General features: G+C 32.6%; 1 protein-coding gene across 7 annotated transcripts in view; it reads left to right on the top strand.

Moving 5' to 3' along the window:
• Positions 1 to 17,439, top strand: part of LAMA2 (laminin subunit alpha 2) — a 625,652-nt gene that overhangs the window by 270,083 nt on the left and 338,130 nt on the right. For all 7 annotated transcript variants that reach the window (XM_074397494.1, XM_074397493.1, XM_074397490.1 and 4 more), the window contains exons 9-10: positions 6,265 to 6,364; positions 12,655 to 12,815. In XM_074397494.1, the coding sequence (XP_074253595.1) occupies positions 6,265 to 6,364; positions 12,655 to 12,815 (261 nt within the window). The remainder of the gene's footprint in view (positions 1 to 6,264; positions 6,365 to 12,654; positions 12,816 to 17,439) is intronic.

Raw genomic sequence — 17,439 nt, 5'->3', positions numbered from 1 at the left:
ATGTTTATGATCTGAGAATGTACTCTCTGAGATGTAAAACTTTAGATGTTTATTGAAATTTAACTTGCAGCTCAATGCATTCTCTCTCTTGGTAAAAAAATAAATGTGGATTTTTTTCAATCTGTGAATATGGATTCCTATTTTTCTTTCATTTTTCTAGTATTTTCTCATGTTATTTGAAGCACTGTTATGAGGTACATACATATTTATTTTGAATCTTCAGATTTTTTAGATCTTATAAATTGATATTTCAATAACTGTGAAGATCGCCACTTAATCTCAGATATCACTTTTTGTCATAAAGTCCACTTTATTTTTTATTAATATTGCTATAGCAGTTTTCATATGTTTACTCTGTATGGTATTCTGATTTTGTTTAACTTTCAACCTATCTTTATTTTCATTTAAAAGTAGATTTCTTAAAAAGACTAAAATAGATGGATTTTTTATACTGACAGTTACTGGGTGTTTAGTCCATAAATATAATATAGTTAATAATATGATTGGGTTTTGCTATTTTTCCTATTTGTGTCACAAAAGTTTTGTTCCTATTCTTCCTTTTCTGTCTAATTTTATGTTAAACAAATATTTTTCAGTATTACATTTTGTTTCCTCTATTATGTTTTTAGCAGTACCTCTTTGTATAATTTTTTTTTCCATTTCAACTTTTATTTTAGGTTCAGGGAGTATGTGGGTAAATTATGGTCATGGGGGTTTGGCGTATAGATTATTTCATCACCCAGATAATAAGCAAAATAAGTTTTTCAATCTTCATCCCCTCCCACCCTTCTCAAGTAGGCCCTCATGTCTATTGTTGCCTTCTTTGTTTCCATGTGTGCTCAGTGTTTAGCTCCCACTCATAAGAGAGAACATGTAGTATCTGGTTTTTTATTCTTGCATTAATTCACTTAGGATAATGTCCTCCTTCTCCATCCATGTTGCTTCAAAGAACGTGATTTCATACTTTTTTATCGTTGTGTAATATTCCATGGTATATATGCACAAATTTTCTTTATTCAGTCCACTGATGATGGTACCTAGGTTGATTCCATGTATTTGTTATTGTGAAGAGGGCTGCAATGAACACATGCATGTATGTGACTTTATGGTAGAACGATATGTATTCCTTTGGTATATGCCAAGTAATGGAATTGCTGAGTTGAGTGCTAGTTCTGTTTTTGTTGTTGTTGTTGTTGTTGTTGTTGTTGTTGTTGTTGTTGTTTTAATTTTACTTCACGTTCAGGGGTACACGTGCATGTCATGCGGGGTTGTTGCATAGGTGCATACACAACCAGGTGGTTTACTGCCTCTATTTCCCCTTTGACTATATTGGCATTTCTCCCTATTCTATCCCTTTTCACCCTCCCCACCCCTGCTATCCCTCCCCTAACCACACCCAACTGCCCCCAGTGTGTGATTCTCCTCTCCCTGAGTCCGCATATTCTCATTGTTCAATATCTGCCTATGAGTGAGAACATGCAGTGTTTGGTTTTCCATTCTTGTATCAGTTTGCTAAGAATGATGGCTTCCAGATTCACCCAAGTTCCTACAAAGGACACAAACTTATCATTTTTTATGGCTGTGTAGTATTCCATGGTGTATATGTGCCACATTTTTTTTGTCCAGTCTATCATTGATGGGCATTTGGGTTGGTTCCAGGTCTTTGCCATTGTAAACAGTGCTGCAATGAACATATGTGTGCATGTGTCTTTATAATAGAATGATTTATAATTCTCTGGGTATATACCCAGTAATGAGATTGCTGGGTCAAATGGAATTTCTATTTCTATGTCCTTAAGAAATCACCCCACTGTCTTCCACAATGGTTGAACTAAGTCACACCCACCAACTAATGTAAGAGTGTTTCTATTCCTCTACATCATCTCCAGCATCTGTTGTCTCTGGATTTTTTAATGATCGCCATTCTAACTGGAATGAGATGGTATCTCAATGGGGTTTTGATTTGCATTTCTCTAATGACCAGTGATGAACATTTTTTTTATGTTTATTGGCCTCATTTATGTCTTCTTTTGAAAAATGTCTGTTCATATCCTTCACCCACTTTTGAATGTAGTTGATTGTTTTTTTCTTGTAAATTTGTTTTAGTTCTTTGTAGATTCTGGATATGAGCCCTTTGTCAGATGGGTAGACTACAAAAATTTTTTCCCATTCTGTTGATTGCTGATTTGCTCTGATGATGATTTCTTTTGCTGTAGAGAAGCTCTGAATTTTAATTCGATCTCATTTATCTATCTTGGCTTTTGTTGCCAATGCTTTTGGTGTTTTAGTCATGAAGTCCTTGCCTATGCCTATGTCCTGGATGGTTTTGCCTGTTTTCTTCTAGTGTTTTATGGTATTAGGTTTTATGTTTAAATCTTTAATCCATCTGGAGTTAATTTTAGTGCAAGGTGACGGGAAGGGGTCCAGTTTCTGCTTTCTGCACATTGCTAGCCAGTTTTCCCAACACCATTTATTAAACATGGATTCCTTTCCCCATTGCTTGTTTTTGTCAGGTTTGTCAAAGATCAGATAGTTGTAGATGTGTGGTGTTGCTTCTGAGGCCTCTGTTCCGTTCCATCAGCCTATGTTTCTGTTTTGGTACCATCACCATGCTATTTTGATTACTGCAGACTTGTAATTAGCAAGGACATCCAGGACTTGAATGCAGAGCTGGACCAAGCAGACCTAATAGACATATAAAGAACAGTCCACCCCAAATCCACAGAATATACGTTTTTCTCAGCACTACATCACACTTACTCTAAAATTGACCACATCATTGGAAACAAATCACTCCTCAGCAAATGCAAAAGAATGGAAATCATAACAAACAGTCTATCAGACCACAGCGAAATCAGAGTAGAACTCAGGATTAAGAAACACACTCAAATCCGCACAATCACGTGGAAACTGAACAACTTGCTTCTGATTGTCGGCTGAATAAACAATGAAATGAAGACAGAAATAAAGATATTCTTCAAAACCAATCAGAATGAAGACACAACTTATCAGGATCTCTGGGACACCTTTAAAGCAATATTGAGAGGGAAATTTATAGCAATAAATGCCCACATGAGAAACAAAGAAAGATCTAAAATTGGCGCCCTATCATCAAAATTGAAAGAGCTAGAGGAGAAAGATCAAAAATATCTCAAAAGCTAGCAGAAGAAAAGAAATAACTATGATCAGAGCTGAACTGAAGGAGATAGAGACACAAAAACCCTTCAAAAAAATCAATAAATCCAGGAGCTGTTTTTTGAAAAGATCAACAAAATAGACAGACTGCTAGCCAGACTAATAAAAAAGAAAAGAGAAGAATCAAAGAGATGCAATAAAAAAGATAAAGGGGATATCACCACAGATCCTACAGAAATACAGACCACCATCAGAGATTACTACAAACAGCTCTATGCACATAAATCAGTAAACCAGGAAGAAATTGATAAATTACTGGACACTGTACTCTACCAACACTAAACCAGGAGGAAATTGAAACCCTGAATAGACCAATAACAAGGGCTGAAGTTGAGGCAGCAATCAATAGCCTACCAACCAAAAAAAGTCCAGGTCCAGACGGGTTCACAGCAGAATTCCACCAGATATACAAAGAGAAGATGGTTCCATTTCTTCTGAAACTATATCAAACAATACAAAAAGATGGAAGCCTCCCTAACTCATTTTATGAGACCAACGTCATTCTGATACCAAAACCAGGCAAAGACTCAACTAAAAAAGAAAACTTCAAGCCAATATCCACGATAAACATCGACCCATAAATATTAAATAAAATACTGGCAAACCAAATGTGACAGCATATCAAAAAGCTTATTCATCACAATCAAGTAGGCTTCATTCCGGGGATGCAAGGCTGGTTCAACATATGCAAGTCCATAAACGTAATCCATCACATAAAGGGAACCAAAGACAAAAACCACATTATTATCTCAATAGTTGCAGAGAAGGCCTTCAACAAAATTCAACAGCCCTTCATGCTAAAAACTCTCAATAAACTAGGTATTGACAGAACATATCATAAGATAATAAAAGCTATTTATGACAAACCTATAGCTAATATCATATTGAATAGGAAAAAGCTGAAAGAATTCCCTTTGAAATCAGGCACTAGACAAGGATGCCCTCTCTCACCATTCCTATTGTATCTGAGGCAGTGCTAATTAATTCTTTTTCTTTCTCTGTTCTTTAGATTGGATAATTTCCTCTTTATCTGTGGTTTACTTTATTCTATATAATGTATCTTTAGTTCACTAGCTGATTTTAAAATATTCATATTATGCTGGGCATGGTGGCTCACACTGTAATCTCAGCACTTTGGAAGGCCTAGATGGGTGAATCACTTGAGGGCAGAAATGTAAGACTAACCTGGCCAACATGGTGAAACTCCTGTCTTTACTAAAAATACAAGACTTAGCTGGGTTGTGGTGGCGGGCACCTGTAATCTCAGCTACTCAGAAGGCTGAGGCAGGAGAATAGCTTGAACCCAGGAAGTAGAGGTTGCAGTGAGCCAAGATCACATCAGTGCACTTCAGCCTGAGTGACAGAGTTAGGCCCTATCTCAAAAATAAATAAACATAAATAAATAAATAAATTCTCATTACATTTACTTTTAACCATGATATCATGTATGAGAAAACCCTGACCTGTAGACCAAATTCCGGCCTATGGCCAGGTGACTACAAAAGCAGTTTGACTACTTTTCCTACTATCATCTCTATCTGATGTTAAGCATAGAGAGTGAAATTATTAAATTGAAGTATTTTACTTTTCAGCTTTCTGGAGTTCTTATGTTCCTTAGAGTGTCCATTTCTCTGCTGAAATAGTCCATGCATTCACTCATTATAAACATTGTTTCCTTTATATTCTTGGATATATTTACAGTACTTACGTTGATTTCCTTGTATACTAATTTCAATACCTGGATCACCTCAGAATCTGTTTTTATCAACTTCTTTTTTAAATAAGGAGATTGTCCTGTTTTCTTTCCTGCATATCAAATACAGTAGTCCTCCTTTATTTGCAGAAGATATGTTCCAGGAATCCCAGTTGATGCCTGAAATGACAGATAGTACCAAACCTATATATACCATGTTTTTCCAGTCTGATACCTGTGATGGGACCAAGTGATGAACAGGAGGTAGTGTCTAGACAGTATAGATATGCTGGACAAAGGGACGATTCATATCTCTGGGGGACAGAGCAAGACGGCTTGAAGATTTCACCACACTACTCAAAATGGCATGCAAATTAAAACTTATGAATTATTTATTTCTGGAGTTTTCCACTTAATATTTTTGAATTGTAGTTAATCATGATAACTGAAACCTCAGAAAGCAAAACCACACATGACATGGGAACTACTGTAATTTATCACCTCTACAGGACATTTTGGAGAACACAATACAGAGATACTGGTTTCTGTTATGTTCCTCTGAATATTTTGAATTGGTTCTGATTAGTAACAAACTCATGACTGATCACTATGAGTTATGAAAGTTTACTTTCATACTTTTTTAGGACACATTAATGGAAAACTTCAGGTATTTGTCAAATATTTCTAATGTGGTTAACTTAAAGTCCAATTTCTCTTTACTTTATGGTTTGTAGCACCTGAAAACTCTTCTCAGCTTGTTCAGTTTACCAGCTGTTGCTTTCCACTGAATTTCCTAGAATCTCCTGAATAAATATACAATAAAGTGATCAGTTAATAGATCTGATTTATAGTAGCAAACAAGTTTTCATTTGTAAATTAAGCTTAGGTATATATATATATATATATATATATATATATATATATATATACACACACACACACACATGAAAGCTACATTTAATAGAGGGATATTTCTTGGTCAAATAATTTAGTTTTTTGGTTTTTCCTATTCTGTTTGAAAAACAAATTTTGTATATAGAGTATATGAACACAGTGTAGGTTTGTTTAATTAAAGTAACTGTCTTCATATATTATATATAAGATAAAAAGGGATAAAACATGAAAATATCAATAATTGTTGAATCTAAGTAACAAATACATAGGAGTTTATTGTTCCATCCTCTTTACTTTTGTGTAAGCATGTAGAAGAAATACATTTTTAAAATTATAAACATGTATTAAAGGTAATTCTTATAATTTTCTCAATAATTTACTACAATGTTATTAAAACTACTTTACCTACAAAAGTTTGCTGAAATGCAAAATGTGGCTGTTCTTACTACACTGGATTAAATACATTTTAATATTTTTGTTAGGTATCTCCAAATTATCCAAGGCCATGCCAACCATGTCATTGTGATCCAATTGGTTCTGTAAATGAAGTCTGTGTCAAGGATGAGAAACATGCTCGACGAGGTGAGAGCTGCAGCAGAATGTCATTGCTCTGATGAAAGGACAACTAAAAGCCAAATATTATTATTTTCAGAGGAATATTTTGCATTAAATGTCATTCATGTAATAAATTTATTCTTCAATCTATCAGTGTATTAGCATTCCCTACAGGAAGCAGTTTTTAAATTAATCTCAATAATTACTTTCATGTTTAATGTTTTCATAGCAAGAAGAGTTTAATTATTTATTTTGAGATGCACACAGTGTCAATCACAGATCTGTGGTATATGTAATTTTTTTATGTTGTGTTATTTGTTAGATTGTTTGCAGCTTCTATGAGTTCTAGCATGAAATCCCAGCATTTACTGAGGAATGTGTGTTATAGTGGGAAAAGCAAATAGAAGAGCTCATACATTGAGATGGCAATAATATAGAAAGCAAGATGTGCTCATAAAGGACTAAGAAGGTAGTAGTCATGAGTTAATGAAGAGAAAGAGGCTGACACTAATTTAAGCTAAACACTTCCTTTGAGGAATGAAATTCATGAACTCCAAACATTAAGGAATCAAATGCCAACATAACTCCTTGATATAAAGCATTTGGGAGCTACCTCCAGGGCAGTTGCTAGCCAAGTTTAAGTAGGAAATTCACAGAATGCCCTGGGACACTTCTCAAGAAAGACTAAAATAAATCAAGGCTATTTAGTTCTTTTTCCCTAATGGCTTTAGTGTTATAAGACCGGCAATGTTTGTTTGGCACAATTCTGCTTACCTGCTTTCTTTATACTGTAGGATTCTAAATCTGAGCATTACTTGAAGTCTAAATTTTGAAATATTATAAAACTGATATGTTTTGATAGTCAAATGATGAATTACTGAGCTCACTTTTCATTTTAAGCCTTCTTTTCTTTTTGTGGTAACAAGTAAACCACAGTGTTGTTTTCATTAATGTCATTTAACTCTTCCCTACCCCTTTTTGAATGACTATGATCACAGAAAAAGTTATAAAACAGGAAAACTAGAAAAATAAATATACAATTCAATGGTAATTCAGTAGAGATACCACTATCTACATTTTCTTATGTTTCTGTCATAATGCATAGAGAAATTTCTGATATTTCTTCTTTTAACTTCATGTAACAAGTTTCCCCAAAAATCTATGAAAACTTTCTCTGAAATCTGGTTTCAGCTCCTAAATAACACATTATTATATGGTTGTGTCATAATTATTTTACCCTCTCAACTTTGTATGGACATTAAGGTTGTTTCAAATTTTTGTTTATTGTAACCCATGTTTTAATAAAAATTATTCCATATAAATATCTTTCAATTATCATGAAAACAATACACAGTAAAATAAATTCTTAACAGTAAAGATGTAAAATAACAAATTTTCTCTTCAACCTATTTATCCCAGTCTTACAAATTTAAGAATATTGAACCTTTTCTCCTATTCAGTTTTTTTAGTGAGTTACACTTAATATCTAAATAATATTCTTATCAGTATTTTTATTGCCATTACATGTTGCCTATTGACTCTCCATCTTGAAAGGTGAAGAAACGTGTCATTGACAGCACTTCCCTCTTTCATTCCAGCATTCATACATTTTTATTATGTGTTTCTTCTATAGTATCTTTATCATGTTCAAGAGAGTTTACATGTCTATTTCATCACTGACTACTTTTAAACTTTCTCTTGAAGTCCTACTGTATAAGTTGTGATAAAGACTATTCCTACATTCTTCAGCACTTGTCAGTGTCTGTCAATTAAATATTTATCTTTTCAAAGATTTTCACAGTTATATTCAGCTCTGAACCAATAATTAATGCTTATAATTTAAAAATAGAAATCTAATAATCAAGATTGTAATACTGTAATTAGATATATATTATTTGATATGGACCCAGTTTGCAAAATTAGAGATATATCTGAAGGTCATTTTTATCTTCATGCCTACTCGGATAACTTCATTAGGAAAGAGTGTAAGATGTGGTCTGACGGTTTGCACTTCTTCATCAAATTACATAACCAGATAGTAGAAAAGGATATTTTAGTGTATTGCTGGCATTAATTTGATTACCAGGGAAATACAATTAATTTCTTTCCTGATTTTTTTTTAGATTTCCTCATTTTCTTTTGGTAGAAGGCAGTTTTCTCCCTCATAGATTTGAAAGAATGCTTTAAAAATTGAAAACAATAATAGTATAGTATGTCATTTTTTAATAATCTATTTCCAAATTTGCTTTGTTTCTCACTACTGTTGATAATTTCTAATGCACAAAACTTCAAAAGTTTTATGTAATCAGCTATCAAAATCTAAGTAAAATTATTTACTTATAAAAATGACACTATCCCACGATTATTATGTTTTGATATTTTTATTATATTTCTTACATGCCTTTATAATGCTAGAACTCTCATCTATCCCAAGATTAGAAGAATATCTTTGTTTTCTTTATTTGTATGATTTCATTGTATAACAACACTTAGTTTTTTAATCCATCTGGAATTTATTTTGTTACATTTTATAAGGAAAGTTTCAAACTACATTTTGTTTTCCAATACTCTTTTTTACTCATCTACATTTAATATGACTTTTAGCTCTTTAGGCATATTAAATATATGTATTTTGTTTTCTGCATCTGTTAGAACTACTCTGTTATCTGAGTCTGATTCTGCATTTTTATTTTTCTTCTGACTCTTACTCATATGGACCTCATTTTCTTACATGTTTAATACATGTTTGTGTATTTCTGTTTTGTGGATGTATGCATGCATATGTATTTCTTAGTTTATTCTTTCAGAAGCCTTGAATTTATGAGAGGCTATGTGATAATGACCTCGCTTATGGAGCACCTAGATTTGTTTTTGTTGTTCTTCCCTAAAACCATGTTCCATGGACTGTAGTCTAGTCATCAAAATTTGCCAGTCAACACCAGGAAAGACAGTGTTTTAAAGACTGACTTAACCTTTCTAGAAGTCAATTTGGTAGTTTCTATATCCATGGGGTTTCTTTATTTCATACCAGCACAACCATTCTATTATCTGTCATCTATCTATCTATCTATCTATCTACCTATCTATCTATCTATCATCTATCTACCTACCCACCTACTCATCTGCTTTTCTATATTTAATTTTATTCTACATCTTCCAGTGTTCTAAACAGGGGAGTTCTTTGAACATCTAGTCTACAATACTTCCAGGAATAAAAGTTAAGATAGGCATTGTTTAATATATGGAGTACTTCTACATTCAGCCTCAATGTCTGGAAATTTTAACATCATAAGTAAATGTTGAACTATTTAATGCCTCTGCAAACTTTATTAAAATTATCAGATTTCTTTTCCATTTGGTCTATTGGAAATGAACTTATTAATATTAAACAGTATTTATATTACCAGAATATGTTCTACTTGGACATGATAGAGGGTCTTTTTAATGTACTTTAGGATTCAGTTTAGTGTTTATTTTATTTGTAATTTGCTCATCTGGATTGGTAAATTAAATCGCCTGTGACTCAGACACTCACCGGTTGTGCTCCTTTGGCAAATCACTCTGTGTCCCAGTTACTTCATCTGTGAATTGGGAGAAATAAGTGTATCTCATAGGGATGTTTTGAGTACCAACTGAATTAACCCATGCATTTTGTGTAATGCTAGGTACAATGACTAGCAAAAAGTAAGTGCTTTTTGAGTCTTACCAGTTTTGTTAATTTTGGGTCATCTTTTTCTTGCATTTGGATATCAAGTTAAAACTAGCTTCATAAATTGAATTATATAGCTCACTCTCTCTCTCTCTTTCTCTCTCTTTTTTCTTTTTCTTTTCTTTTTTCTTTTCTTTTTTTTTTTTTTTTTTTTGACACTGAATCTCTCTCTGTGCCCAGGCTGGAGTACAGTGGTGCAACTTCAGCTCACTGCAACCTCTGACTCCCTAGTTCAAGCAATTGTCCTGCCTCAGCCTCCTGAGAGGCTGAGATTGCAGGTGTGTGTGACCACACCCAGCTAATATTTTTTGTATTTTTAGTAGAGACGGGGTTTCACTATGTTATCCAGGATGGCCTTGATCTCTTGCCCTCATGATCTGCCTGCCTCAGCCTCCCAAAATGCTGGGATTTTAGGTGTGAGCCACTGCACCTGGCTAGCTCTCCATTTTTTATATGACTATAAGAGTTTCAAGTTTTGAAAACAGTCTGTAAAAATTAACTAACATTAATGAAAACCAAACACCTCATGTTCTCTCTCAGAAGTGGGAGTTGAACAATGAGAATATGTGGACACAGGAAGGGGGATATCACACACCAGGGTCTGTCAGGGTATGGGGACTAGGGGAGGGATAGCATTAGGAGAAATACCAAATGTAGATGATGGGTTGATGGGTGTAGCAAAACACCATGGCACATGTATACCTATTTAACGAACCTGCATATTCCATGTTCTGCAAACATATTCCAGAACTTAAGTATAATAAAAAAAAAGTGAACTAGCATTAAAACATTTTTGTTGTAGTTCTTTGATAATGTGTCCTCTTTTGATAGCCTTGATTAGGTTTGTTTAAGGTTTCGTTTTGCTTGCTTTTCTTTTTGTTTTTTAAATCTCTTTATTTCCTGTGGTGTTTATATTTTCTCTCTTTTATACTTAATATGAATTAAATTTTAATATATTTGTATTTTTTAAAATAATGGACTATTTAAGCCTATAAATTTACTTTTGGCTGCAGATTTTCCATACCCGATAAACATTAAGTTCCTTTTTTACTGCTATTATATTCTACCTAGATAGCTATTCAATTTTTAATCAAAGTCTTGTTTTTCTCTTTAACCCAAGAGTTATTAAAGAGAAATATTTAGGCATTAATTTTTAGAATGGTTGAATTTTTCATAAAATACTCTCATTATGTTTGATATTCGGAATTAATTTAATACTAATTTTTCTGGCATTTGATAAACATCTAAAAGTAGTAATTTATATTAAGAAAAGAAGCCTTAGATAATTTCTGCTTTAATAACTGAACAATTTTTATAGAATAGTCAATCATAAACTATGGTAAATATTTATAGTTATATACCACATCACATGTAATTCGAGGTCATTAGATTATTCAAATCTTCTGTTTTTTACTTCATCTGTAAATATTTAAGATGAATAAGTTAGTACACTTTTCAGCCATTGACTTTTCAACTTTTTATTTCCAATATCTTTTGTTGTCTATATATTTTTATACTGATAATTAGTGCTGATTTGAAGCATAAACATAATAATTGAAATCATGTTTTTATTGTATTTTTATCAATATGAAATGAGAGTTTGTCTTGTTGAACCTACTTTATCTGAGTTCTACTTTGACCCTAATTAGTATTTTACAACATTTTTCTTTTCCATATGCTTTCTTGACACATACTCATTTTCTTTTATTTGTAATATTCCTGTTCATTTCATATATCTCTTGTGCACATTACATTTATGTTTTTAATAGGGACAGTAAGACTGCTTAACTCATTCATATATATTTAGTATGTATGTCTGACACCGTTTCTGTAATTCTGCTTTCTGCTTTCTCTCCATAACGTTTCCTTGCCTTTTTTTCTCTCGTTTCTTTGTTCTGAGGTCCTATATATTATTGATATGCTTTAATCATTCTCCAGATTTTGTTGTATTCATTTATCATGCATCTTTCTATTTTTCTAATCAAAGACATGAATAAACATTGTCTTTTGTATTTTCAATGTTAAAAAAAAGTAAATTTAAACTGTTTTCATTTCCCTCATCGATTGCTTCTTATCCCCAAATATCAATTCCCATGAACACCTTTATTTTATTCAGCAAATACTGTTGGTAGCAATGTTCTTGGATTATCATTGTTAAATTGTTGTTTTAAGTAGTATGTCTTTATTCCAAAAGCTACTTTGCACCTGTGATAGTCTGGTGGGGCAGGCATGTTTCATGAGCCACTAGTTTTGCATTAGTTACTGCTTATTCTTCTGCCTGTCATGTCATCAGCATTGGCAGTTGTGGAAATTACTCCTTAATCATTGTTTTCTATAGCCATAGTTTGGTAGATGCTTTGGGGCTTTATCTTTCTTGTTTACATTTTTGATATTTGTACTGACAATTAGAAGATGCTGCATTCACCAAATCATAGAAAGCTTTCAATTAAACTCTATACCCTTTGGTGTTAATTTTTCTTTATTGGCGTACATCAAAAATCTGTTTTTGTGTCAAAATAACCTTTTAAAGGTTACTATCATTAAAACTTTAAGAACTAAATTATGCATTTGTTTACAAAATGCTGATATGCGGCTCATCTTTCTTTAGGTCTGGCACCTGGATCCTGTCATTGCAAAACTGGTTTTGGAGGTGTGAGCTGTGATCGCTGTGCCAGGGGCTACACTGGCTACCCAGACTGCAAAGCCTGTAACTGCAGTGGCTTAGGGAGCAAAAATGAAGACCCTTGTTTTGGCCCCTGTAACTGCAAGGTACATTGTTTATTCCAGTAATGTCCCACTGTCAAGGTAAAAGGTTATTTTTCTTGGCTTCTTTGTTAATTTTCTTGGCATTAAGCAATTATAGTGACTTCAGGAAGTATCCACTATCTATTCTATACGTGGTGACTCTACAAATGTCTTTAAATGCCTACTAGGTTCACTGTAGCAAGATGTTTATAAGGCACTTATCTACAAGCCTACAAATGCACAGAGAATAAACCATGTTTAAAACCTATGTTATTTTATAACAAAAACACTTTCAACCCATTTCCCAATCAGTGTTAATTTAAAAATATATGGCACCAGAAATAGCAACCCTTTAAAACTAAAGTGCATTCGAATCTATTATACATTTGCATCTAATTCAGAAATGAATTCTATCAAGGGTTTTATTCTGAATTTTTAAATAAGCTTCTAAAGTTTGAACCCAGATAAGTCTTAAAATACTCAATATATTCAAATTTTTCTGTTTAATTATCAAAAAGGTAAGAAGCCCTAATGGAATTGATTAAAGGCTCAATATTTTCTTCCAAGAGTCATTTTAGAAATGCAATTTTATTTGTTGTACATGCTAATTACACATCATCTTAACACCAAGGGAAGCATTACACCTGCAGTTTATAAACATTGAGAAACACAGAGGCAGGCACAAGTTAGAAAGGAAAAGATTGATTTACTTTAGCTATGGTAATGAGTTCTATAACATTCTGATCAGACAGTGTATAACTACATTAGCTGAGAGAATGAACCATTCTTTGAAAAAGTTTGCATACTATACTAATGTAAAAATGAAAGTTACTACTTTTTTCTTTGTTTTCAATTAAAGATGGATCCCTATTAAAAATATTTTTATTAGCCTATTCATCTTCTCTAGACAGCTATAAAATATTATATAGTTAGATTTGATACATGTGAGCATATGTGTACATACACAACCTTTAGGCTGTAATATGAGTAGCAAATATTAGTTTTAATGAAGTGTGTATTAATTGGGACAAGAATGTCTGGAATAACAAGATAAATATAATAGTAGTTACATAATAGGTATATGTTACATCAGGGGCAATTTAGATACCTATTTTGAACTACTGAAACAATAATACTCTTGTGGACACAGTAAGCAGAAAAGTCCACAAGCCCATAGTAAAAAGTTGCCATGTCCTAGAATATAGTAAATTTTCTAGATCTATTACATTTCATTCCAAAATTATCTGAAATGAAAAATTGCTCATGTCGACCCAGATTGTGTAGTGGTGTGTGAGTGATTGCCTGCTTAAGGACACCTCCCCTCTCCTTCTTGTATGTCTTTGTGGGCAATTCTGCAGGCTCCTAGTGCATCTTCTCTAGTATTTATCAAAACATACTTGTGTGTGCTTTCTTCTATTTTCAAAACTCCACAGAAATCTCTAACCTTTACCACTCACTCAAATAAAGGACAGGCAATACTGAGCTTAAAATGGAAAAGAAACCTCCTGAGTTCCTAGAATACAGAAAATCAAGCAGGGAAGAAAAAAAAGTATTTTTATATACCTACCACTCATACAATGGTGATGTCTAGTATTTGCAAGGAAAGGGAGTAACAAGCAAGTTCATTTCTTTGGTAAATATAGTGAGAAGGGCTAGAGCAAGAGAGCTGTAGTGATTAGCAGGGCTCCAAGGGAAAGCCCCTTGAGCTACTCAGTGCCTGCTCTCAGCCGAACTCAATATTGTACCAAGAATGATTATAACCCTAATAAGAAAAATGCCTCCTGTGAAGACACTTGAAGCTCTACACAGACAATTAAAATGCAACAATAAACAGCAATTAAGAAATTATAAAAGAGAATAAGAAATTAAGTAAATAGCGTCATTGAAATAAATGCCTTCCAACCATGTTACATCTTAAATAGAAAACTCTAAGTTCTTGTAAATTAAATTGTCTTTGGATTAAAAACTTGCAGAAAGCAAGTTTCATGAAACAGTCTACATAATTATAAAAATCACAAATTATATGCACATAACATGACATATCAGAAAATTATATCACATCACAATAATATCACAATACGGCATGATGATTTATATCAAAATGTGCATGCAATGTACTACAATTAAGTGCCTACAGTCTCTTTTTAAAAAATAAGAAATAACCTAGCATTTCAACAAAATATACATACCACTTATATACTGAAAAGACACTTATTTGTGTAGAGAGAAGTACACTAATAAGAAACAGTATGATAGTTCATACTGTTTAAAATGTACAATTATAAAAGCATGATTAGAATACTGAAGAATAAACAAAGAAGGAATAGGAAAAACTAAACATAGCATAAACATAGCAAATAAATTTATAAACACTTACATTCAAGAAAGAAACTATCATGCTAACAGTATGATAGTGCATACTGTTTCATAAAAATATGATTTGACATAGATATGTCAACTGATTGTTAAAAACAGCATGGATCAAAATGCTTTTTAAGAAGCAAAATTTTATTGATAGACTAAAATATTGGAGATATAAATTCAAATCAAATGACAGAGTTTTGGCAGAAGGGGAAGAATATATACATAAGTGTCCATATATTTATTATCAGTTAGTAACTTTAAATAAGTATTTATCTGTAAATAGGAATAATATAAATCATATATGAAATAATGTGTATATAAGTATTCATCTCCAAAATGCATCTTCATATTAATCTTAAACATTTGTATCTTCATTGTCTTATACTATAACATATGAGTTTTTAAATAATTTTTTATCAGAAAGAAATATCTCACTGAAGTGTGAAGACGTTTTTAAAAAGGGCTTCATTAGGAAGTGTTGGGCTTAATTGTTTTTGGTATTATAAATTTTAAATTACTGCTTGGTGATGAGAGCATTTTCAGTTGAGGCTGTATTATTATTCCTGCTGGTAAAATGACATACTGAGCTGATATGGACATCACTTTTCCCATTTTTGCTTTTTTAAAAACACAGATATACTGCATAAACATAGCAAATACATTTATAAACATTTACATTCAAGAAAGAAAGGGAAATTCCTAGATGTCAGACTAAAGAGGGAAATCTAAGTTAAGCAAAAGCAAGAGCTCAAGCTAAACTGAGCAACTGGGGTCATGGGGGGAGGGGTGGGAGACAAGTCTGAGTTCTAAGATCAGGGCTAAAGTTTGGAAACTTAAGCCCAGACAGTGAAATGGTGGATAGACAATTTTTCCTGAAAGCCTGCAGAGGCAGCTAGAAATTTTTTTTTTAGAGGTTCTGAGTAGGTAAAAGCTATTACCTTCTGTAGGACCAAATCCCCAAACCTTTGTGCCACATGGGAATGGATCCATTTTTATTCTCCCTTTATGTGTTGGAATTCTTCATCAAGTCAAGGAAATGGTATTGCCATAGGAAAAACAATACAACTTCAACTGAAAATGATCTCATCACAAAGCAAGTAAAGTACACAAAAGAAAAATAACTACAAAAGGAAACCAGTAGCCACAAAAATAAGAATATTAGTACACAAAGAACTAGAAAGGATAGCCTGAAAGAAATGTTATATTCACAAAAATCTGTGATCATATTTTTACCACATAAATCACAAAAATATGTTTAAAATGTACAATTGTAAAAGCATGATTAGAAGATTGAAGAATAAAGAAGAAATAGGGAAAAAAATATAAAACAGATGCTATATTAAAATTCAAAAGTAACCAGGGTTGGAAAAGAAACACATATAATTTACTTCTAGAAATGAAAAAATATCTATAGTCACTGAAATTAAAAATTCAATGGTTGGGTTAAACAAGAGATGAGAAACCGCAGGATAGAAAATCAGAAATATAGACCTGAAAAAAATTACCTATAAATTGAAATAGGGAAGTAAATCAGCAAGATGCTAACTGACTCATAGAATATCAACTACACTATTCTCTTCAACAATGATATTAATGAACATTGTCATCATTATATTTCAAAATATGAAAACACTGCTAGCTCAAGATACTAAAATGTTTCTAGTATCTTTGCATTGTTAAAAATTTTGAAATTTCTTTCTCTTGTGTGTTATAAGAGGCAAGTCAATCTCAGATATATGACAAGTCATTGAGTATAAGTGCTGTCTGACTCTCAGTATTTGTTTATTTCAAGTACCATGTGCTAGAAAATGGCTCTTTTGCAGTTTGGTATCACATTATTTAAGCAAAGTCAGTTGGTTTGTTGACTCTCACACATAATATAAACTGACCTTGATTTAGGTAGAAACATGTGCTTTTATTTTTCTCAAAGTCTTATAATACAAAGATAAATAGTGAAGTAGAAGACTAGAAATCCAAGTCTGCATTTTCATATTATTTTGCTTCGTTTTTATTACATTTTCCATTCAGTCCTTACAGGCCCCTGAGACTGTATGTTTCTGGTCTTGGCTTACCTCTCCAGAATGCTCTTGAGTTTCAGTCCCTGTTTTCTAGCTTTGCTTAAATTTCTTGAGTCACTTAGTTCTTTGTAGCATATGGAATTTTATAGGTTCTATTCAGATTGCTTGTGAAATTTCATTTCTAGCCCTATTTATTCATTTGCTTAGCCAGGCATTTTTAATGGCTTGGCTTAACTTCAGCTTTATCAGGAAAGCTGCCCTGCATC

Source organism: Saimiri boliviensis, chromosome 4 (genome assembly GCF_048565385.1).
Source record: "Saimiri boliviensis isolate mSaiBol1 chromosome 4, mSaiBol1.pri, whole genome shotgun sequence".
NCBI classification, from domain to species: Eukaryota; Metazoa; Chordata; class Mammalia; order Primates; family Cebidae; genus Saimiri; species Saimiri boliviensis.
The sequence above is the reverse complement of the archived record's forward strand: the minus strand, read 5'-3'. Positions and strand labels throughout refer to the sequence as shown.